The sequence below is a fragment of the Nematolebias whitei genome, chromosome 15, assembly GCF_014905685.2.
Source record: "Nematolebias whitei isolate Nwh7 chromosome 15, NemWhi1, whole genome shotgun sequence".
Taxonomy (NCBI): domain Eukaryota; kingdom Metazoa; phylum Chordata; class Actinopteri; order Cyprinodontiformes; family Rivulidae; genus Nematolebias; species Nematolebias whitei.
In genome coordinates this window covers 34,082,135-34,105,989 of record NC_056512.1, presented here as the reverse complement: position 1 = coordinate 34,105,989, position 23,855 = coordinate 34,082,135, and the positions used below count along the sequence as shown (strand labels likewise).

General features: G+C 40.2%; 1 protein-coding gene across 1 annotated transcript; it reads left to right on the top strand.

The window, feature by feature from the left end:
* The first annotated feature begins 7,977 nt into the window (after positions 1-7,977).
* On the top strand, positions 7,978-20,264 carry hs3st3b1a (heparan sulfate (glucosamine) 3-O-sulfotransferase 3B1a). The gene is made up of 2 exons (XM_037688413.1): positions 7,978-8,787; positions 19,284-20,264. The coding sequence occupies exons 1-2, from the start codon at positions 8,285-8,287 to the stop codon at positions 19,900-19,902; spliced, it is 1,122 nt and encodes a 373-aa protein (XP_037544341.1). The 5' UTR covers positions 7,978-8,284; the 3' UTR covers positions 19,903-20,264.
* Positions 20,265-23,855: the final 3,591 nt, after the last annotated feature.

Genomic DNA, 23,855 nt, shown 5'->3' with positions numbered 1-23,855 from the left:
CACTGCTTTTGCAGTCTTTACAAGGCTTTGCAGATGTTCAATCATGAACTCGTATGCATCTGCATTTTTTCTTGGGTTTACAGTGTCCACATGATCTGCATGTGACTCTGCAGTTGTAATGGCTTGCGTCAGTTCATATTCCCCAAAATTTTCCCACAATGTCTTTTGTATTAGGTTTTTTAGCTCTTGCAATTTTTTCTCACATTCTATAGTTGTTTTATCCAAATCAGCCTTTTGTTGTTCACTTAACACCTCTGGATCTGAATTTTCAGCAGTATATTGTTCTGCAACATCATCATTGGCTTCAAGAACTTTACTGGCTTCTGCTGTGAGCTTTGCAAAATTGTCCCTGAGCTCTTCCTCAGACATCATTGTGTGCATCCGTAGCACATTATTGGCTAAACGGGAGAATTGACGCTTCACTGTTGTTCTAGCACTCTTCAGCTGCTCCAACACTACTGAGTCAGCCATTTTGATTTTAGCAGCAGGACAAAAACAATCTTGACTTGTCTCTTTGTGGACACGTTTGGTCCAACCAATACACTTAATGTCCCTCCAGTCTTTAGACTGCGGTTTTTCACTGTCAAGTTTTGTCAGGTTTCTTTAACTGTGCGATTCCCCACTTGAAAGAGATAGTCTCTACAATGAAGCTTTTAACTGGATTTCACTCAGACTCTTCAATTTAGTTGATCCATCTTTACTTTTTTCATGATGGTCACAGAGCTTTAGCCGGCTGTCCTTCACAGTTTGTAGTAGACTTTTCACAGTTCTGACTATACATGCTACCAGCACTGCTTGGTTCAAAACAAGAATGACAGGTCAGTCACATCAAAAGTACCTGCACTCTGATTGCTTAGAGATTGAGTCCACCTGGTCCTCCTCATTAACAGGCAGAGAAGAGCTGCAGAAAGGTGCAGCAAAGGGGACTGGCAAAGGGGAGTGGTTACCTGGCAGTTCACCAGAACATTCTTTGAGCACTAACGAATGATTAAAGATATTTGTTTAAAACTTTGATATGTGCTGGCGAGCGATGTGCATCCCTTTAAGTCTTTTAGGCTTTTTATGTGTATATTCAAAATAAAACAGTTGAGTGTGGTCTGAAAATAAATAAATACACCGAATGATTTAAACGGCAACATTAAAATGCCTAGTTTTCATTTTCCAAAGATTTGTTTATAAGACAGAAAGTTAGTTTATTTCACTTTAAACCTGGTAAATATTGTTTGCAAGAGGCAGGAAAAGTTGTGTCGTATTTTAAATCTTCAGGAAATCCTGCAATAAAGTAAATTCTAATTAAGGCATGATGAATTATTTCTCCAACAGTCAGTTTGTCTGTGAAAAGCTGCACCGATGGTTATTATAACAACAGGTTTTAAAGGAAATAATCAGCAAAGAGGAAGTCAGTCCACATGGCAGCTGACATCATGTAGACATTGAGCTCACATTTAATGCAAACTCTTTATAACTGTAGAAAATTTAATAACCCACACAGTGGCTAACACCAATACAAAATGTTCTAAGACTGAAATTTTGTGACAGAATATTTTGGTTTGAAATGTTTTGCTCTTCCTAAAAGAGCAGTTGAAAGTTGTTTTTCTCTTTAAAGAAGAAGCGTCCAATTAAAGCTGAAATAGATGTGAAAACGAGGTGAAAAGTTGAATCATAGCACACTTCGCAACTTTGAGGCAGAGCTTGCGAACATCTGGATGCTAAAAACCACCCCCTGATCCAAACAACCCCCATGCAGACTACACAACCTTTTCTCTTCGCATAAAGCAAAATCAGAGCTCATTTAAAAACTTGTTTCGTTGTTAAGACTAGCTGACCTCTGTTTGAAGACTGAAGCAAACCAGCGCACCAAATAGCATGTTTGTGTTTGTGCTTTATTTTGCACGAGAGACTGTCAGAATTCTGAAATGTATGAAAGTATGCGCCCTTTAGACACCCATAAAAAAATTCTGCAAGCCTTGGCAGAACCAGTAAATCTGAGCCACTTGGAGCTTTCCAACCTGCCAAATGTCTTTCTCAGTGTCCAGGAGGATATGAGTGAGGGATAAGACTATTTTCCACAGGATTGTGTAAGGAAATCTTCTCAGGCCAAACGTATTCCTTAAGAGAAGATAAGATGGTTTCTAGCAGGGCTTTGGAGAATTTATAGACATCTTAAAGCGCCTTAGCTGGAGCTGAAGACGTTGGTGGAGGACTAATGGAGTCAAAGCAGGCTTGATCTGTCTCTCAGCTCACCTAATAACCCTGTCATTAGGCTGAAGGCTGTTTAAGGCTCGGCTGTCCCTGCTGTTGTTTGCATTCGTTTGTTCTTTCTGGGTCAGAGCAGAGGGTGAGATCACCCCGTTTGTCCTCGTGTCTCTCTAATTGATCCAGATCTCTAACATCTGGAGATTGTGTCGTTAGTGCAACGTGATGCACTCTTTTATTTATTCATTTGTATCTTGTCTGCATGGCTTTCCCCTTTATTCTCGCAACTTCGGAAATGCTAAAAAAAAAAGTGGGGTTGAAATCAGATTAGGGAATAAGAAGCAAAAGCAGTTTGTAAGAAGCATCCCTGTGCAGGAAGCCGATGTTAGACAGATGCAGGTTTGGACTGCTTAATCGTTGCATGTAAATGTTTGAAGTTAACTTAAGTAGGAAATGCAGAGGCAAACCCCAAATACACAAGTTAAACCCAGGTGCATTTGTTTATCCTGTTTCTACAGAGTACAGTAGACAACACACTGACGTATGCACGTCTACAGTATCAGTGTGTGTCCTGCTGCAGGGCTTTTCTTTTACTGTCTGACTTTTATGCATGGACTGAGTGCGGTTTATGTCATCTGTTTAGATTCCAGAGGCTCAGGGTCTTAACAGGGTTCACTTGGTGTAATTGCAGTGCGGATGTGTAGGAAAAGTCAAGCACTCCCTTCAGTGTGTCGGGTTTACCTCCACTTGGCTCTTGTGAGATGACACAAAGGGCCATGTTTGTGTGGTTTTGTTGCCACGCATCCTGAAGAATAACAGACAAAACAAACGAGTTCATGCACACCTTTCTGGGACTCTAGAAAAGGTGTTATGCGTGTTTTGAAGGTACAGTGTATGTATTTCTTTGATTCGCTTAGCTTTGAATTGCAGTCACTTGTTGCTCGAGTCAGCCTTAATTTGACGTCTGTTAACTCGGAGAAAAAAAGAAAACATTGACAAAAACAGGGAGAAAATTCCTCTTTGAATACTGATGTGGTGTAGTGTATTATTCATGAATAATTAGCTAAATCATTATTTACATGTTCAGCTGAAATCATTATTTAATTCAACATTATGAAATATTATTTTAAGACTATGTTGCTGTATTTGCATATTGTCCAGGACATCCTTGTAAATGAGATTCATAATCTCAATGGAGGGGCTCAGCGAGCAGGTCTCCGGTTCAAATCCTGGTCCGGGGGTCTTGCTGGGTGGAGTTTGCATGTTCTCTCTGTGCATGCGTGGGTTTTCTCCGGGTACTCCGGACCTGTCCAGGGTGTACCCCGCCCCCCGCACAGTGACTGCTGGACATGGGCACCGGCGACCCCCGTGACCCAAAATGGAAGAAGCGCGTAAAAGATAATGTATGTGTGGATGGAATCTCAGTGGATTTCTTCCTGGTAAAGTAAAGGTTTAAATAATTTTTTTTGACACATTTTAAATTAAATGTGAAGATTTTAATAAAACTGTACTTGTTTTTTTTTTTTTAGTATATGTGTTTATTAAGCTAAATTGACTTGTAATGCTCTCTCCTTGTCAGGGATACAACTTTGTCTCTATGATGTAGTTAAACTTTCCGGAAGTCTTGTGAAGGAGATGAACCGAAAAGTTAAGCTCTCGGTTTACTAGTCTGTCTATGTTCCAACCCTCATGGACATAAGACGTGGATCATGACCAAAAGAGTCAAATGGGTACAAGCTGCTGAAATAGGCTTTCCATTGGGGCATGGGGTTTAACCGTAGAGACTGGATGAGGAGCTCTGTCCTCCTCAGGGATCTCAGAGTAGAACTGCTGCTTCTCTGCATCAAAATGAGTCAGCTGAAGTGGTCCAAGCATTTGATTAGGATGCTTCCAGGGTGTCTTCCTCTGGATGTTTGCTGGCACAACCCTGCAGTAGGTGTAGACCTGGAGGACGACCTGAAACACTGTGGAGCGTATGCATCCTCACTGACCTGGGAACTCCTCAGGTTCCTCTAGGTAGAGTTGGCGAGTGACAGTGAGGAGAGGGATGGTTTCCATCCATCCATCCATCCATCTATAGTCTTTATCTATTTCTTCCTTTCTGGGTCGGGGGGTGGGGGGGGAGGGGGTGGGGGGTGGTGGGGGCACTGGTGCGCGTATCTAACACCACGCTTAGTTGTAAAGACGCAGAGATAACAGACTGATGACAAGGATTCAAAATGTAGAAAAGTTAAGTGTTTTTATAAGGATGGGAAATGTTGCTGAAAGTGAAACAAGGTAGCGTTGAGTATGGACAGGGTTTGAATAGTTTGTTTGTTTGCAGGTGGTGAGAGGGGAGATCCAGTGGTTCCTATAGGCAAGGTGGCTTGTTTGATCCAAAAGGTAAGTAGCGTTGGAGAGAGTGACAGGGCGATGGTGGTATGAAGTTGATCCAGGTGATCTTTGGTTTTCTGGAGCAGAGGTGATGACTGGTGAGATCACAGGAAATGAAGAGGACTTGGAAAAACACGGAGGAGCAGGCTTGAAAACACAAGGAGCAAAAAAAAAACCCAAGGTTAGACTTTCTCAGGTGTTCTCATATTTACCAGCTGCTGATTAATTTCCATAAGGTATCTTAATGTTCTGGCATTGGATGAATGACTGCCAAATCCTTACTCTGCAGAGGAGTCAACATGGATCAGGTGCAGATGAGGAAGGGTGGACTGATTAGATCATTGTCAACTGTGGGGAAAGTGATTATGACAGGCAAACCTAGAAATCACACAGTATCCATCCATCAGTGTGTGAGAGGCGGCGTCCCCCCTGGACAGGTCGCCAGTCCATCACATGGACAAATAGAGACAAATGAGACAAACAACCATTCACACTAACCATTCACACTCCCATGGACAACCTTTGAGTTACCAATCATCCTAACATGCATGTTTTTGGTCTGTGGGTGGAAACTGGAGTACCTGAAGAAAACCTATGGATACACGTAGAGAACATGCAAACTCCACCCAGAAAGGGCCGGGATTCAATCCGGCGACCTTCTCGCTGAGAGGCAGCAGGTCTACCAACTGAGCCACCGTGACACCAGGGATGGTTCCCCTCCTGGAAATTCAATAGATCCGATGGATAAACTTAAACATTTTGCACCGTATTCTTGTTTGAAAAGATTAAAAAAATTATGATAATTAATGAGCGAGTCAGTAACACGTTCATTGTTGGGAGCAACAAACTGAAAAAGAGTCATTTCTGGATTTTTTGTGAAATTTCAATTTACAGTTTAAGATTCTGTTGAGTTGTAAATATTGCTGGCACAACGTGAGCAAAGGTTTTTATTGAAGACAGAATAAATTACAGCATGATTTAATTGTTCATTTGAATGAGCATTCCAGTCTGTTTGCACTTTACAAAAATGGAGTTTGTTAGTAGTTACGTGTTATATAAAATAAATATGTTTGAGGATTGTTTATTTCATTTCTGTGAGCTTAGTTTATAAAAAAGTAGCATGCAGTTAAGATCATGTTTATATTCTCTAGTTGATAAAATCATCCTTCGGACCAAATGTCATTTTTAAACTTCAACACTTGAATGAAGTAATTCAAACGTAACTCGGTGAGTTACTAATCTGTGCACAAAGGGCATCACTAGCTGCGGAGGTCAGAGCAAACCACTGGATGTGCACATTTTCCTTAACAATCTTGTGCTCATGCACCTGTAAAAATGCAACTGTTGGGATTAAAAAAAACACACACACATGCACACACACCACATGCTGTATCATATATAGCAGTGTCTGACATAGATGAGATAAGGGGCTTAGACGAAGGGGGCAGGGTTGTTTCTGGCGAAACTCTGAGTGACATAGCAGCTCTGGGGTAATCCTGCTAATCCTCTGCTAGCTCAGGGGTGCAGTGGGACCGAAGGCCTTTGACCCTGCTCCAAAAGGAGGTGTTGACGCCAACGCAGAGACCAAACTTAGTGACGTTTGAAAATTCACAGCAACACACCCTCAGCAGAGACGAACCTTGCATGCTGCACCTCCACTACGTTCACGAGTAAATGATCAACTTTTATAGTTCCAGAAAATTCACTGAAAAGGTTTGTTTACGATGGACTGCACGCTCGTGTCGTGTTTTGGGAGATCACGGGGGATTATTATAAAGCAACTCACCTCTGAACCACTTTTATGGTCGCAAAACTGTATGATGTTATTGAGAAACAGCTGATCAGTGGCACATTTTTATCTGACTTCCTGTTAATGTTTCATTGAAGCTGATCTATTTGTAGACAGCACACAGCAGAAACATGAACACAAGATTATGGATAACCAGCAGAAATCTTGGTCAAACATGCAAATTGTTTGTATTGTTCTGCTTTATGTATGAAATTCTTTCTGGAACAACCCAACAGTCTCTACAAGCAACGCTCTGATAATTGTTTGCAAAGTTATTTTGAACTATTTATGAAATTTTATGTGTAGAAAATTGATACATGTAATGTGATTCAACAATATGATATGATAATGATATGATACTGATATTAGGAATGCACAATATTGGATTCTTGACCGATATCTGATATGCCGATTTGCTGATATGTGAAAACTTGTTTGGCCAATAACCAATACCAATACCAATATTTTTTTTCCCCTAGACCTACTTACAGAGACTTTCTCTGCTGTGGAATTAAAATATTACATTATTCTGCAAGACCTTTGTCAGATTGGCCTGCTACTAAATACAAATACCAAAAAGGTGGTTGAAAATGATGTAACACTATATAAATATATAATATATATTTAAAAAAAAAAAACATTGCATTTTATATTGGTGTTATTTTGATGAAATGGCCGATGTCCGATATTTAACTTTATTGCTAATACCGATACCGATACAAATACCATGCTGATAATATCGTGCATCCCTAACTGATATGAAAAAAATAATTCCAAGTTTAAAGTAATGATAAAAGTTCAAAATGAGCTCCAAACCTTAGCAACAAATAGAAACAAAAACACAATTTGTTATTTTAAATTCTTGGCTAACAACTATGATCTTTTTTAATAATCCCCAGATTTTCGGTAGTTCTTTTAAACTACCCAAAATATGGAACTCGACTAAATAATTTGCAATAAGTCTCCTTTTTTACATTTATAAATATTTAATAGTCAAAATAAACATTGTAAAATTTTACACTTTAAAATAAGGGTCAATTTGATAGCCCTAATTCAATGATAAATTACAATATTATATCATAAAAATAAGTTTACAAATGCTAATTGTGCTTACAAGATACTAACTTAGTGTGAAATGCTTAATATAACAACTCTAGATTAAATATATAGGAAAACAGGTCACTATTTGACAAGAAAATGGTCAGTTGTGTCTCTTTCTTGCCCTTAATTAATGCATAACAAGAAGTTATTAATGATTTATAAAGTGTTTATAGAGGAATTAATAATGTATCTATAAATTATTTATAAAGGGAGCCTTATGGTACCAATAATTTAAACACATTTTTGGGACGAATGCAAACTCACAACTCAGCTGGGTAAAAGTTTAGCTCCGTCCAAATTTGACTTGGCTCTGAATTACAAACTGGACTCTTTTTAACTCATTCGTTTTTTAGTGCATGCATGTTTACAAAAACATACAATCCCAGACATTTTTTTTTTTAAGCCCTCGCTGCATGGATCAGAATGGTTTTATTTTGAAAGGTAAGACCGGATGTGTAAGACTGTCCAGCTTGACTCATGGTGATAATGGTTGCCTCGCAGTCTGTGCAACTCACACGCGCAGAACAAGTGATGGATGCGCACGGACTGCTCCCGAGCTGGTGACATCCTGCGCTTTATTTGTCGCATTTATGCTTTTAGAAAGAAATAAAAAGTAAAATAAAAATATTTGAAAAAAAAAAAAAAAACACGTTTTTTATGCGTGTTGGAAGCAGAAAGTCAACCAGAGCTCGCTGTTTTTAGTTCACCTCTGTAAAAGTGTTTATCATTTTAGTTTGGGGGCTCGATTGCTGAGGATTTGGAGCGGGTCAGAGGAGTGAGGCAACATGCCTTAAAGCTGGAGTCCAACTTTTCCACGCGCTTCTTATGGAATATAGTCCGATTCTGCACAGTTTCCATGTTGTGCCATCATCCTACGTGAAGAACAAACTGCTCGTGTTCTGCGTCATGCTCTCGCTGTGGGTTTATATGATCTACTGCTGCGTTGGCTACTGCTCCACGGTACCGAACCTGACGTTCGGTTCGGCGAGGAGCCACGAACCGGACGCAGCGGCGGCTGACAGGCAGGGCCCGTCTCTGGGGGCCTCCAGGGACTTGTTGAATAATGAGAGCGACCTGGACAGCAGAGGAGACGAGTGGGACGAAGTCCGAGGCGAGGCGACTAATATTAATAATAATAATGTCGTCACGTCCAGCTTCCTCAATGAGACGGAGAGCAAAAAGTTGCCGCGGGCCATCATCATCGGGGTGAAGAAGGGAGGGACGCGCGCGCTGCTGGAGTTTCTGCGCCTGCATCCAGACATCAGGGCGGTGGGAGCAGAGCCGCACTTCTTCGACCGCAACTACTACAAGGGACTCGAGTGGTACAGGTACAATGAATCAATCAAACTATAGGAATTATTCATTTAAGAGAAGATTAAAAATGTGGGGGACGCACTTTAAGACAATCTGAGTCTTTGGGATCAGAATTATGACGAGACTCCCTCCTGCATGAGCATCCCTGCTCTGCATGAATCACAACTTCAAGCCCCACTTTCTAAAATATGTCCCCACATCAAACCAACGTTAAAAAGAAACGGTCAAATTAATTGCATGCCCCCAAAATGACACCACTTCAGCTTAATTCTGCTTTTTTTAAAAAAAATATGCTTTTTTCCCCTTAAAAGTCATTTTTAATGTGGCTCCAAAACTATCACCCAGAAAATAAACAAAGAGCTATACAATTAACAAATAAATTCATTAAACATTTTGCTGACTGCCTCTTCCTCATGAGGAAGTTTTTCCTCTCCACTGTCGCCTTCGTGCTTGCTCAAGATGAGAGTTCTGATGGAGTGAAACTCAAAGCAGTCTGCTCCTCAGATAAATAGTGTTAAATTATTATTTTTTATATATATAAATGTTTCTGTTCAGTGCCCTGAGATAACTTCTGTTGTGATTTGGCGCTATACCGAATTGAATTGAAATAGAATGTTTGTTTTTTTCAAGCATCTGTCTTATATAAATTATTGTAAAAACTAAAAACGAATAATAAAGAAGCGCAACTTTAGACTTTTCTTGTGCTGACGTATAACACAGTAAACTGAACTGATTTTAAAATCTGTCACTTAACTCTGATTTAAAACTTTTTTTTTAAATTTTGCTGCTGTTCAGATGATTTATTTTCTGGAAACCTCAAAGTTTGCATGACGTAGGCGTGTCTTTATGAAAGAGCTGAAAGTGAGCCTCACAGTAAAACACTGCTGATGAAGTGGGACACCAGGTGATAAGATTATCTAGATTATTCCACAGGCTGTTTATGCACGCAGCATTAAAACCATATTGGAGGAGCCATTTAAACATTGAAGTTGGGCAACCTGCTGTTTGAACAGCTGCAGGTTCAATTCAACCGCGCTCGATTAAAAGCTCAATTTTTCAGCTTACGCTGACATTTTGGGCAACTCGTGTTCTTTTACAAAATGCAGCTGTTTGTTTAGTTCCTGGACTTTGTTGTTGTTGTTCTACATCTGTCCTTGAGTTTAGACTCTCTGTAGCTTTCTGACAGCCCGGGGATAAAACAGTTTGATTTAGTTTCTAAAAGCTGATTGTTAAGTTGAAATGAGCAAAAGTTATATAATGTTTTCATCCTTGAGAAGCCTGGAGGGACGATCAAAATTCAAGGAGTTTCAGGCTGTTGACTCTGTTGCAGTGATTTGTTTAGATCGTCAATCCAAGTGGATATCGGTGTCAAAAGGAGGCTGCTGGGATGTGCAGCTGCTTGCACGTTCAGCTTTGTGCAATGTAACATTTTTATTCTGTCATGGCAACGAATGGCCTTGTAGCTCGTTTACGTACGCAGACTTTTTGCTTCGATTATACAACCTTGCACTCTCAATGAAAATGATGCATGAACACAGTTCTCAAACTGCTGATATTTCATGCATGAAACGCTGCTTCTAGAAAAAAGAAGAGACGCCAACGCTTCAGGTGTCTATTTGACGGAGCCGAGAGATTAAAAAAACAATGTCAGAGGCTCTGGACACTGTTTCAAAGCTGCAGGAGGCTCCAGAAGGAGAAGTGAAGCGTTGTTCAAATGACTTCTCGTTAAGCTCCTGTAAGAATTTTCATGCAGGTTTGGACGTTTTATTGAAGGATGAGTTTTAGAGAAAAGTTGTTTGTTAATCTCTGCTGATTGGCAGATTAAATTGTAATCTTCATATGTGTACAGACAGTTTGCGCTTTTTATTATTTTATTATTGCTACTGCAAATTGCAAATTGACAAAAAGAACTACTGTATTTTCCGCCGTACACGTCGCACCACCGCATAAGTCGTATAAGTCCCAAAATGTCTAATAAAGTGGGAAAAAAACATCAGTAAGTTGCTTCGTCATATAAGTCACATCTATTATGTGTCACTTCTGACCACCCAGAAACGTGGACCAGTGTTGTGCCAAAAATCAATTGGTTGCCAAATGGCGGCGGTGGGAGCGTGCATGGGAGGACTTTAACAAGAATTTCACAAGATTAACACTTAAAAACAATGATTTCTTTGCTCGACATCATAGAAAAAGTGTGTCTCCGTTTAACGTTTCCTTAATAAATGCACTTTAACGGTCAAATCAGCTGCATTTCTAAAGCCAATGTTGCGGGAGCGTGCAGAGGGAGGACTTGCTGTGCATTTCTTTGAAATTTACAACCACCTAAAAACAATTATTTGTTTGCTCGACATTATAGTAAAGGTGTGTCTCAGTTGAACTTTTCCTTCATAAATGCACTTTAATGGTCAATTCGGCTGCATTTCGCCTGGGTGGCGCAGCGAAATGCTGCTGATTTGACGTTTGCTCCAGAAGTTCTGGAGCGAGACGAAGGTGGCATAGTATGGCAAGCCAAGTTTCTCATTAATAGCCACTTTTACCTATTAATGAGACACTTCACTTGCCATATTACTCGAGGGCCCTCTAGTGGCTGAAAATGGTAGTGTTCAACGTTTTCCATGTCAGAACGAATCAAATTGTCAGATCTCAGCCAAAAATTGGTTTTAAATATGGGGAAAAAAGAGTATATTCGTCACGTCGGTGTATTAGTTGCAGGACTTGCAAATTTATGCAAAAAGGTGCGACTTATACGTCAAAAATACGGTGGTTGTGTCAAAATCAAAAAGGCAGTTATTAAAGATGAACACAGTTTAATTTACACAGTTTAGTTAGTGAATATAAAAATATAAAAACTCAAATCAGGAGTTATTCAGTCACTTGTTTACAAACACATACATACAAATCCCATCCATTATTGTCAAAAAGATATTCCAGATAATTAAAACAACTAAAAAAGACATTGTCAACGGTGTTTGTTTCCCCATGTTTCACTTCACTGACCCTGGACTAAAGATGAGCAGTCGTTCGGGGGAGAGGAGACGTCTGTTGGGTGGGCTTATCAGCTCTTGTGGAGACACTGAGTTGTGCCCACGCTTTTTATCTGCTGTGATTGGTGTGTCCTTCCTGCTGGACGTCTGCTGTGCCCCTCACTTCGGAGCCCCACACAGAGAATAGCCCTTCACACAGCATGACGCCGACCACATTATTGCATGTTTTCAGTCCTCGGAAGAGAAAAAAGAAGCAGACAGACAATTGTGCACACTTACAGAGCACAAGAGGACACTCCCAAAAGCCGTGGGAACGGCTTCCTCTGTGGCCCCTCCTTTTTTCATCAGTAGCATAATTCTAACTTCCTCCCGTGACTCTTTTTTTAGACTCGTTTACTGAATTGAAGCTTGGATCAAGCTCCTCTGGGCTCCGTATTCCATGTGACTTAATTGCTGTAATCATGTTTTTCCTCTTGAGGGTCCACATGAAGAACAAAGAGGAGCTTTCTTACAAACTCACGGAGGGTGTCAAAGAAGACAGCCTAATCCTCCATAGGGCCCCCGGGGGGGCTCAGTGCAGGCCAGTGGCAGATAGAGGGCAGTAAATTTAAAGTGAGTCTTTTCTCACTGTTTCAAGGAAAAGGAGATGCTGGAGAACCCCTGAGGACTGCATTAACCCTGACAATAAAAGAGTTGACAATTAGTGTGAAACACGTTTTCACTGCCTTCACTTTGTATGCAAATATGCTCACAAGGGTGAAAGTGCCCTTTGAGGAGGCGCAGCAGGAGTTCATCACAGAGCGCAGTCATTGGAACCCGCCAAAATAAAAGATACTATTTGACTTTCTGAGCGTGGAAAGTTGTGCTGAGTCCAGTTGGGGCATTTTGTTTCGCTTACTTGGCACTTTTAGATGCAAAGAAGAATTTGTTTAGGTTAACACTGTCATGATGACGGGATGTCCCAGTGTCAGCAGCACACTGACAAAAAAAGGGGGGGATGCTTTGGCCTGTCGCAATAAATAAATCAATAAATCGCACGATAAATGAAAATGATCAACCTCATTTTCATTTATCGGCTTTATAGTTTCTTCGTGTTTCTCTCTTTCTACTGAAGACATTGGATGACAAAAGGCTCAACTCTGGTGCTCTTCACTGACTCATCCCTTTCTCTTTAAAATCTGTTTTAACCGTCTAAAATCGCGTTTTTGGATCGTTAAAAGTAGCTAAGCTGAGAAGCTAATGTACAAGCTAAGCTAACAGGCCGACCTAGGGAAAAAAAAACCTCCGTCTTGTCAAATCTCCAAAATTCACAGTTGAAACCCGTGCCTTCATGTAAAAAGTTATTTTTCTCTGCAAAAAGAAGCTGAAAACTTGTTTATAGATTTTTTATTAAAAGCTTTGTATGGCAAATGCTATACTAAGCATTCTCAATGTTCCAACACATATTGAACATTATTATTGATATTGTTTATCTTATTTCTTTATATATTGTTTTTAACATTTTAGGAACTTTTTGTGTGAATGTTTTTATCTTTTTATCTGTTGTTGCTGTTGCTGCTGTTACACTTGAATTTCCCATCCGTGGGGCAATAAAGGCTGTTTCTATTCTATTTCTATTCTGTTTTATTCTAAAGAGCTCAAACCACACCGAGCGTACACCAGTTTGAGAACAGACAAATGGGAAGGAGAGACAGCCCACGTCATGTCAAGGGGCCTCTCTACCATTTTTCCTTAAAGAGTCACACTGCTTGTTCTCTCACTATCCATCCTTCGGTTCAAACAGTTTTATACTGCCATCCAGTGGCAAAAAAAGTACTACACACAAAAATTAACCCACATTTTTTCTTAAAGTTTACAATAATTACTAATTATTGTCAAATTTCAAACAATATTATAATTTATCGCAATAATTTCTGAGACAATTAATCGTCCAGCAAAATTTGTTATCGTGACAGGCCTAGGGATGTTTCAAAAACGCGTTTCACAACATCATTCTGTTGCTTCAAATATATGTTTTCGATGCAACGCTGCTCAAAAACTTTCCAACGTTTTGTCTTAAATTGAATTTTTGATTCAGCTTCATTAGAATAAATCCTCCCCGATGTAAATTCTGCCAACGTGCACCTTCCTGTGTCTTTTAAAAGTTGAAGACTTGAGTTGAAATTTGTTGCAACAACCCTATCTTGAAGCAATTTGTCAAACCGCTGCACTTCTAGCAGCACTCTGGAAACACTGAAACCAAACAAGCCCTCTCCATTACATCCCCTTGAGTTGTTGACTGCTTCATCTCCGTCTTTTGAAGACTCTTCAGAGAGAATTTGTTTCCTGCCTCTGTCTTTCTCTCTGCTGCACAGACAGCAGCCGGAGCATCCTGAGAAAGAGGCCGTCTGTCTCAGCCTCTTTTGTTTTGCTCCTTTGAAGTCCTGTTGGAATTTGCTGATCCTCTCAGACCCACATGCATCTGTAGGGAATTACTTGATGGGTCCAGACCACTACATAAATGGGAAATGTACGCGCAAAAGACATTTTTTTTAAATATGAAATAGAAACAGTAAAATCACAGCTGGAGATTAAAAAAATAGGCTTTGATGTATGAAAAAAGAAAATGTTTTAAATACACCAGGGGCTGAACACAGCTTTTCTTACTTACGGTTCTGTAGAGATTTTCAAAAGATCAGAAAACCTAATTAAACATCTTTCAATGAATCCTCCTTATGAGTGACGCATGCTCCAGCTTGACCGTGTCATTCTGTCGACAGTCGTAAAAGTTAAACCAGCCCCTTGAATTTGATGGTTTATGTTCAGTTATTTCACAGACTCCCTGTCATGGATTTGAGTTTGTCTTCCGTACTCTAAATGAATCTTTATTTGCAACGTGTAGTTTTTGTAAGGTTCATGGCCTCTACAAGTCATAAGCGGTCCCCGTTCCAGCTCCTCACCCACCACTTGTGTCCCTTTCTTAAACAGTGCAGCTATTATCATTCACTAATCACCCATGTCAGTAAAACTGCTTCTAGTCTTTTCTTACTTTTGCTCAGATTCTCTGTATATACTGTTCTCATACTGTCATCTCACTTTAGGTACCAAGTGGGTTGCTGTTTTTGCCTTGGTGCCTTCTTTTTGCCTCCATTGTGTTTGTCTTTGGTTCGTTCTTCAACTAACTATTACTAAATGTGACCGTGCAATATACTTGAGCTAAACTGTTCATATCAGAGAAGGCTGCTCTGTGGGACATTCAGCACCTATCTACTTAATCTAAAGCTAAAATATTAACTGCTTTAATAAACTGCAACACCTTTATTAAAAGCAAAATAATTCAATTTTGTATGTTGAAGCAAGGGGCGCCACGGTGGCTCAGTTGATAGAGCTGTTGCCGCTCAGCGAGAAGGTCACTGGTTGAAATCCCAGCCCGGGACCTTTTTGGGTGAAGTTTGCGAGTTCTCTCCGTGCATGTGTGGATTTTTTCTCCGGGTACTCATGTTTCCTCCCACAGATAAAAAGCATGCATGTTAGGCTGATTGGTAAGTCTAAATTGTCTCTTGGTGTGAGAGAGTGAATGATTGTTTGTCTCTATTCGTCCCTGTGATGGACTTGCTGGGTGATAGCTGGACATGGACACTAGTGACCCCTGTGATCCAAAAATGAAGAAGCGGGTAAAAGATAATGGATGTAGTGTATGTATGGAGAGATGAATAGATGGCAGCACAATGGCTCAGTGGTTAGCACTGTTGCCTCTCAGCAAGAAGGTCCTGGGTTCAATTCCCGGTTGGACCCAGGGTCTTTCTGTGTGGAGTTTGCATGTTCTTCTCGTGCTTGCGTGGGTTTTCTCCAGGTATTCCGGTTTCCTCCCACAGAATAATAACATGCATGTTAGGCTGCCTTCAGTCCCAGGCCTCTCTTGCAAAAGAGATCTGTGATCTAAATGGGATTTTCCGGGTTAAATAAAGGTTAATAATAAAAAATGGATGGAAGGATGGTGAAGCAAGACTAACACATGTGTGCCGAAATGCTTCTAATCTCCTTCCTCCTTTTCACAGAATGGTTTTGTTTTCCCCAGGACAGCCAGGCAATCTTCAGTTCTTCATACAGTCTGACAGTTATTGTGTAGGATGTGTGGAAAAATACGCTCTGCACACTATCGTTGTGGTTCAGGAATGCTGCTGTGAGATGGAGTGCTGCTCAGCATCATCCAACAAGGTCATTTCTGCGATGACGACGACTTTCAGTGCCCGATAAAAGATCAGCTGCTGTGCCCAGGGGACACCTTCCCTGAACATGTTTGCCTCTTGGGTTTCTGTCTGGAACTTGTCTCCCAGGAAGATGGTCTGATTGTTCCAAGTGGCTACATACCACCACCTCTCATCCTGCCTTTAAGAAGAAGGATGATTCCCACAGTAGCTCAGCCCCCCCTCAGAGCTGCTGGTTCAGATAAGAAGGTGTTGTGGCTTTAGATCAGGAAGAAGCTTTTTATGGAGAGGATCTATGTTAAAGTTTTCTAAACGGTTCGAGTCAGCCAAGAAAACTACTGTAAGGTATTTCACTTGCTTTATTTTGTATTATATTAATCCCCAACTTTTGTGAACTACAGTATTAGGAAAAGGCAATCAGCAGAAATAAACAGAACCCGGCATGCATTGATTGTAAATTCCTACCTTTGAACCTGCTTCCTGATAAAAGTGAGGGTAAACAGAGGACAAGGTTTTACGCTCTGCCTGCTGAAGCAGGTTTAATATGCACCTCTGAATGCCTGGCAGACACAACCAAAACACAATATAACTTAAGTCTTGGTACTGTGCAAAATTATTGAGTTATTCCTCATTTCTTTACATTTTCCATCCAGAGGAGCCAGACTCCCTGGTAATATTCTATAATAGTCTTGAGCAATATTTACATTTGGACTTTAGCTGTTTTTAAGTCATTTTCAGCCTAATTCTGAACCATTTTAAGAGTTGCACTTGCACAATACTAACTCTGACCTATGATTCATTCAGGCATAAACAGGGCACCTATGTTTTGAAATGAACTGCTCAAGTCCACATATAGGAAATGAATTAACAGACTTCTCTGGTCCTGGTCCTATGTCAGGTCTTTGTTACATTATTCCTGCTTATTTAAAAACACAACTGTCAGACAATGGTTATCTTCCATGAATAGATTTTTGAATTTCGATGCTTTTAGAAATCCTAGTGAACATTAAAAGCACTTTAATAGACTTTAAGAAAATCTGGCTTCTTTGGAGGGGTTCAAAACCTTTGCACAATGCTGCTTAGCTGAGAAAAACTAACAGTGAAAGTTTTCTGCCTCGACCTGTTGATGGCAGCTCATGCAGAGATGCCATCTGTTTGAAAAAGTGGTTAATGCATGTACTGCTCGTGCACAATGTTTTTCTTGTTGACAAAGTGGAAAGTTTGGTTGTTCATAGGGTTTCGTGTCCCTTGAGGCCTCGTGAAAAGCCTGCGGCGGAGTGTGTATCTAAGAGCTGTAGAAGATAATTGCAGAGGGTTCTGATAGAGTTGTTTGTGTTCCTTGTACCTATTACCTTGATTAGGTTTGTGGTGTTTTCACCACACACAATGGTTGCCAAGGCTCTGAGGGACAAGGAAGTGCAATAACCATTGTTCATGCAGAATGGTAAATGGTCCACTCTGAAATAACACTTTAAATCTTATTCAGGTTCTACAAAGTGCTTTACCATGTGCTTATTCACTCATGGGTATGGTCATGGAGCATCCTTATTATAAATTGCTCTTTATGCAGTGACTTTTCCATCAGCCATATACTGATAAGCATATCTGAGACAATGTGGAGTTCAGTGTCGTGCCCAAGGGCAGGCTGAATCACTCACTGCAACAAGAACTGACAGGAGCTCTTGAAATGTAAGGTTTTGAGCATGTCAGCAAGTGGGTTTGCTCCTTAATATTATGCTGCACACTGATAAAGTTATAAAATAAATATATATGAAATATATATCATATATATATATATATATATATATATATATATATATATATATAGGTGTGTGTGTGTGTTGCACATCTCTGTGTGATAGACGATTCAATATGCATCTAGATACAAAGGTAATGATTCAACTCAAAAATTATATATTTTAAAAACAGAACGATTCAATACGATACGATTCGACTTTCGATTATACCATTTAAACATAGACGACAGCAGTGGCAAGTCCTGTTGCTCTTTCCACCAATGTACTGGGGTTTTTTCAGGGGTAAAGGATCACACTATCTGTACCTCTTGACTTCTTCATTGGTCTGGTCCCTTTCAAATCTAGCTGTCATCCTTACTTCAAAGTTTTTTCCCTCAACAGCTGGTCCAGGGCTGACATTGTCTTCTGTAGACTGTAGTTGATAGATTGCACTGCAATATGTATGTGCAAAGGCGTTTTAAACCCTTCCCACCTTCTTACAATATTCTAAACAATGTTTTTAAACTTTGAACGCTAAAAAAAGAGCACAACATGTCATGATCTCTGCTCTCTGCCTTTCTGCCACATGCCAGGGCTCCCGGCCACGCCCACTTCTCCGCTGCAAAGTGGAGATCATGACAGGCTGCAGGAGGGAGCTTGTCCCTGTGCGCTGCACACTGGTGCTAAATAACTTAAAATAATTTATTTTAAATAAAGAATCCATGCTTATTGTGCGGCTCATTCATCAATCAGTCAGTTGTGTGTCACGTCCAATCTTATTTTGAAAAACCGTGAAAGTTGAATCTTGAAGTAGCGAGGGACTACTATATATAATATACTGTAAAGCTACATGAGGCTTGTTGGAAGATGACTCTTGTGTGAACTACACGTTCACCAAGACTTATCACAAAAGAGCTCTTAATTACAGACATTTGTTAAAACAGCATGACATTTTATATTCTATGAAGAATTGCATGAATGAAATGTTGTTTCAACGTACCTGGTGCGTATTGTAGATTTTAGCGAGTACGTTTTTTCATTATCAGCACATCAAGTTTAAAGCTAATGAAAAGATAATTGTATTAAACCAGATATTTACTGTTGTTTCTGTATGAATTGATCGTCTTTGGGTCATGCTAGCCATTATCCAGCAAAGGCTAGTTATCTTACTCTGCACCAAACATGACAAAAACCAACATGTATTCATGGGGAAAGACCACTTGCAAACATTTTATGTATTCTTAAGATTTGCACGTTTGCATTTTCATAAACTGTTATCACGTTTGGAGATTGAGATGTGACAATGAGACAATGCTTTAAACACATCCTGAGTTTTGAATTGTGTTCACATGCTGTCTACTAACATGACTCCTGCTCTGCCTGGCATGCTCTGGCACTTAAGGTGCATGCTTAAATCAGCTCGTGACATCTATGATTGAACTCTTTATGATGATTGACGAGCCCCAGAGTGGCAGGATCTTTCACAAAGCAACTATGTCAGTGTTCATTTAGATTTCCTTCATTTGCACTTTTGCATGTCACTTTTTACACATCTGCCACCAGCAGATCAAACATAAACAAAATGTCTTTTTTTTATTTGCAGGGATTTAATGCCCAAGTCATCAGAAGGTCAGCTGACGATGGAAAAAACTCCCAGCTACTTTGTCACGAGGGAAGTCCCTGCTCGGATCTACACCATGTCCAAAGACACCAAACTGATCGTTGTTGTCCGGGATCCAGTCACGAGGGCCATCTCGGACTACACCCAGACGCGCTCCAAGAAGCCGGACATCCCTCCCTTTGAGAGCCTCACTTTTAAAAACATGTCAGCAGGTCTGATTGACACCACATGGAGCGCCGTTCAAATCGGCCTGTATGCCAAGCACCTCGAGCGCTGGCTGCAGTTCTTCCCCATGGAGCAGCTGCTGTTTGTTAGCGGAGAGCGTCTCATTACCGACCCCGCGGGTGAGATGGCTCGCGTCCAGGACTTTCTCGGACTCAGGAAGGTTGTCACGGAGAAGTATTTCCACTTTAACCCAGCCAAAGGCTTCCCCTGCCTTAAGAGACCCGAGGGGATAAGCAAGCCACACTGCTTGGGAAAAACCAAAGGCAGGACTCACCCTAATATTGACCCGGAGGTGGTGCAGAGTCTGAGGGACTTCTATAAACCCTTTAACAGGAAGTTTTACAAGATGACAGGTCAAGACTTCGGCTGGGATTAACAGAGAAAAATATTTACAGACTCATGCTGGTCTTTTGTCTGTGTTTTTATTTTTTTATCATCTCATCACCTGAGATAGTGTAATGTACAGTTTTTTAGTGGCGTGTAAAAAAACTCAGAAGTCTATTTTATGATTATTTATTGTTAAAATATTGAGTCACAAAACTGCCCAGTTTGTTTTTAAAGCTTTTTCTTTCATAATTATTTTTCTAGAAGTGCCACGCCTTTAAAAAAAAAAAAAATCTTTACAGGTGTCATTGAGCAGCGTCTGTGTTTATCTGGAATTCTTTTGGCTTTTGCTTCACCTCAGACTGAATGAAATTCAGCCCCATAACAAACTGGTAATATCCCCTTAACATTTGCCTGACCCTCAGAGGACCGTGCACCCACTTAGTCAGGTCGATGGCAGCCTCAGCTGATCCCGTGCAGGTGGATCAATACAGTAATAGCTCCTCATCATGTCAATTAGTCCTGACTGATGGCATGGCCTTGATCTCTTGAGCGTCTCAATAAAACATTTATCCATCAATGGTGCAATGTTTATGGCTGAGCCTTAAGCCAAACTCAAGTTAATATAAAAATATAATTACTGCTGGAGTTTTCTGACTTAACTAGTATTTATACCGTTGATCCAAGGGGGGAGTTGGTCACAACACCAGGATGATATTATCAGTTTTCCTTCATATAGGTGCTGCTCGAGCTTCATAATCCCTGTAGAGAAAACAATTTTATAAAAAAGTCACATGACTGAGTCACACTTATTGATTTGAAGTAAAATTGCTCGCATAGATCACTCCGCGCAGTTATTTTTTACGGCTGTTGATGCTATGTGTGTTCAATTCACCTGCTCCAGCAATATGTCACTGAATGTGTCTCTTTTTGAACTTTTCACCTGGACAGAATTAAAATCATCCCAGTTCAGCTTTAGTTAATGGTTGAGTTTTATTCAGCCTTTATAAACAATCTTTTATCAGCGTTTTTATCGTCGCTCAGCATCACAATGAGCTACAACCCCTCAGCGGAGGCTCTGTTTTTGCCGTTTGCGTTGATTTGCAGTACAGACGTTACAATGAAGCAGTTCTGAGTGAGATCCAAGTGAAATGCTGCAGTTGTGTTTCCACCAAGTTGGAAATAAATCTGTTTTTCCAGAGTGCTTTTGTCTTTTGTATTTATTGCTTGAAAATAGCATAAATGTGCCACATTTGCTGAATAAGCTGCACTTGTGTCACTACCTGTTTGGATTTTTGGCTTTCTGCAGCAGGAGGCAGCCTGCTCTGTTTAATGAGCCATCTTGCACATTATTGTGTTAATTAGCACAGCAATATTAACGACTTTTAGCTGTTTCAGCCTCCCACCTCCTCCACTGAGCGTGTTGTCATGAATCCAGCAAACACATGTTAAAGTGGCAGGTTTCTCATCTGCGGAGGACTATCAGATTATAGGTGCTTGTTTATCTCCCTTGGTAGTGCACTTTTAATCGTTTGTCAGGCTTAAATTCTAAAAATCATTAAAAAGCTGATTTTGCTGCTGAGTATAACATTTATTTTTTTAATTTCGCAGTTATTTATTGCCCACTTTGTATTATGATTCGTTATCTTTTATGAAGGTGCTGTTTGTTGTCACTTAACTTGTTTTTCAAACTGTCTGTTCCATTATTCATGTTTCACAGGCAGCAGCAGAAAAAGAAGTGATGCCTTGAGAGAAAGAGATGAATCAACCCACTCTATTAACAAACAACCTTTATTTAACTCCATGGCGAAACACCTTCATTTACCTGCGGCTGCCAGAGGTGATGAAACCAGTTTCCCTGGTGGCAGGCCGGCTGTCTGATCACCCAGGAAGCAGCTCCCTTTGCAATTAATGTGGATGGAGGAGGAGTGCTGTAATTGCCAAGCTCCCAGCTGGGAATTCACTGTTAGCATACATCCCTGTAGGCTGTTGTAAGGGAGGCTGCGCTTCTTTGAAGGTTTGAAAGACAAGAAAAATAGACACCTGGCATTGTGGAGAATCGAGTACCTTCAAACATGCACTTGACAGCTACTGCAGGGGGAATAAAATCAGAGGTTCTGGTAAAAAAAAGGGAAGGAAAATTAAATGTCTCACGTCCAGCAGGGCGTTTGGTTCTGAAAACAGAAGTACAGGATTTTTAGGTTTGGGTGGAAGCAATAGGATGAATTGTTGCCTCATTAAAACATCAATAAAAAATGTCTTAGTGTGCCAACATGTAAACTATGCAAAAATTGGGTAAAATATTCAGAATCAAAATAAGCTTTATTATCATTGTACCAAAATAGATTGAGATTATGTTCATAGTTGGCTGAAAGATGGGCAGAGTGCACGTTGCTGCTGATCCTGAGAGCGCGGCCCCTTATTCTTTTTAGATAGAAAAAGGGAAAAGTCCATGAGGAGATGATAGTGGTATTAAAAAAAAGATCTCTTCACATCTTGTGCTTATCAGGACACGATTTAATACATCAAAAAATCTCTACCAGCAAGCACATTTATAACATATTACATACGCATTTGACGACAAGACGGTGAGATTTGTCCATGAAGCACTTCCAGATAGACCATAGTCCTGATAAGATGTTGGTGTTAGCTGGTACAGCTCTGATATGCATTCACAGAAGTTCTTATGGGAGGTAGGTTGGGGTGCAATAGACAGAGCTTTTCTTTAATTTACACATATCCCTGGAGAAATTTGATGTTGGCCTGCTTCGAGGCCAAATGGGAGAGTCAGATTCAGATAAGCTGCAATTGTTGATTTTTTTTTTCAGGTAGACTGTTATTTTTCGTCAGCCTTGAGTTCTGCTGTTACTTTGGATCCAAAATGGCCAGATTTGTAGGCATTTCACTGGGTCGTGCTTATTAGTTCCCTCCAAGGCCATTCCCAACATGCTGGCGAGTCCCAGAAGCTGCAGGTGGCCTACGATTCTCACAAATTGCTTCCATCTTACAGTTTAGCTCATAAATCAGCTGATTTTGAGTACTCGAAGCACGAACCAAACTTTCACACAGACTCGGCAGTTTTGCCATGGCTGAAACTGCTGCCGCCGCCTTCTTCAATAGCCAATAACAGGTATCCGCCAGTGCCAAAAAGCAGAAACCCTGCTATCATGATTCCAGTTATATAAACATCTTCGCTGAGACAATACGGAAAGGTACACCATCTTCCAAATGCCCCATGGATCCACGTGCATCTCAGCGGGGCATGAGGGCTCTCCAGGACCCTGTCACTTTGTTGAAAATATTTTATCGATTACGTTGAAAGTCCAGCTGACCAGATCCATGACAGTAGTTTTTCGTTTCGAAAGATGGGTAAATAGGAACTCCGATACACAAAACAGAGAGAGGAGGAGGACGGGAGAGGGAAGAATCCATCTTGCACAAGAGCGAGTGAGGAAAAAACAATCATTCTATGCCTGCAGAAACAACCGCAAAACATTCACTTACTTTAAACCTGACTGGATTGTGAATCGTTTCTGCTTTTAAATATGCAATTCAGGTACTGATCCTTTATAACCTCTTGTTAACTCACATAAACAATAGAACAAGCAAACTAGGTTTGAGAGGAGAAAATCAAAACGACTACCTGGATTCATGGTAAACATAAAGTACATATGCAGTATAGCTGTACCCTGGTCTGAGCAGATTATCCATATTTGACTACAATCATCAGGCGACCAGCTAACATTGAGCAACAGGTAATTCATACTGTAAGAATTACTGGTCAGACTATCTGTTACTGCATTGTATATATATTTTACATTTTTCTATCTGTAAAAATAACATTTATTCAAATTTTGAATTTCAATTATTGGCCTAACCATCATGCATCATTTCACTCCTGTTGAGACATCCTGTAAGGTTTGTAACAAGTTTCTGTTCACAAGGGGCTGAATTTTATTTTATTTATTTATTTATTTATTTATTTATTTATTTATTTATTTATTT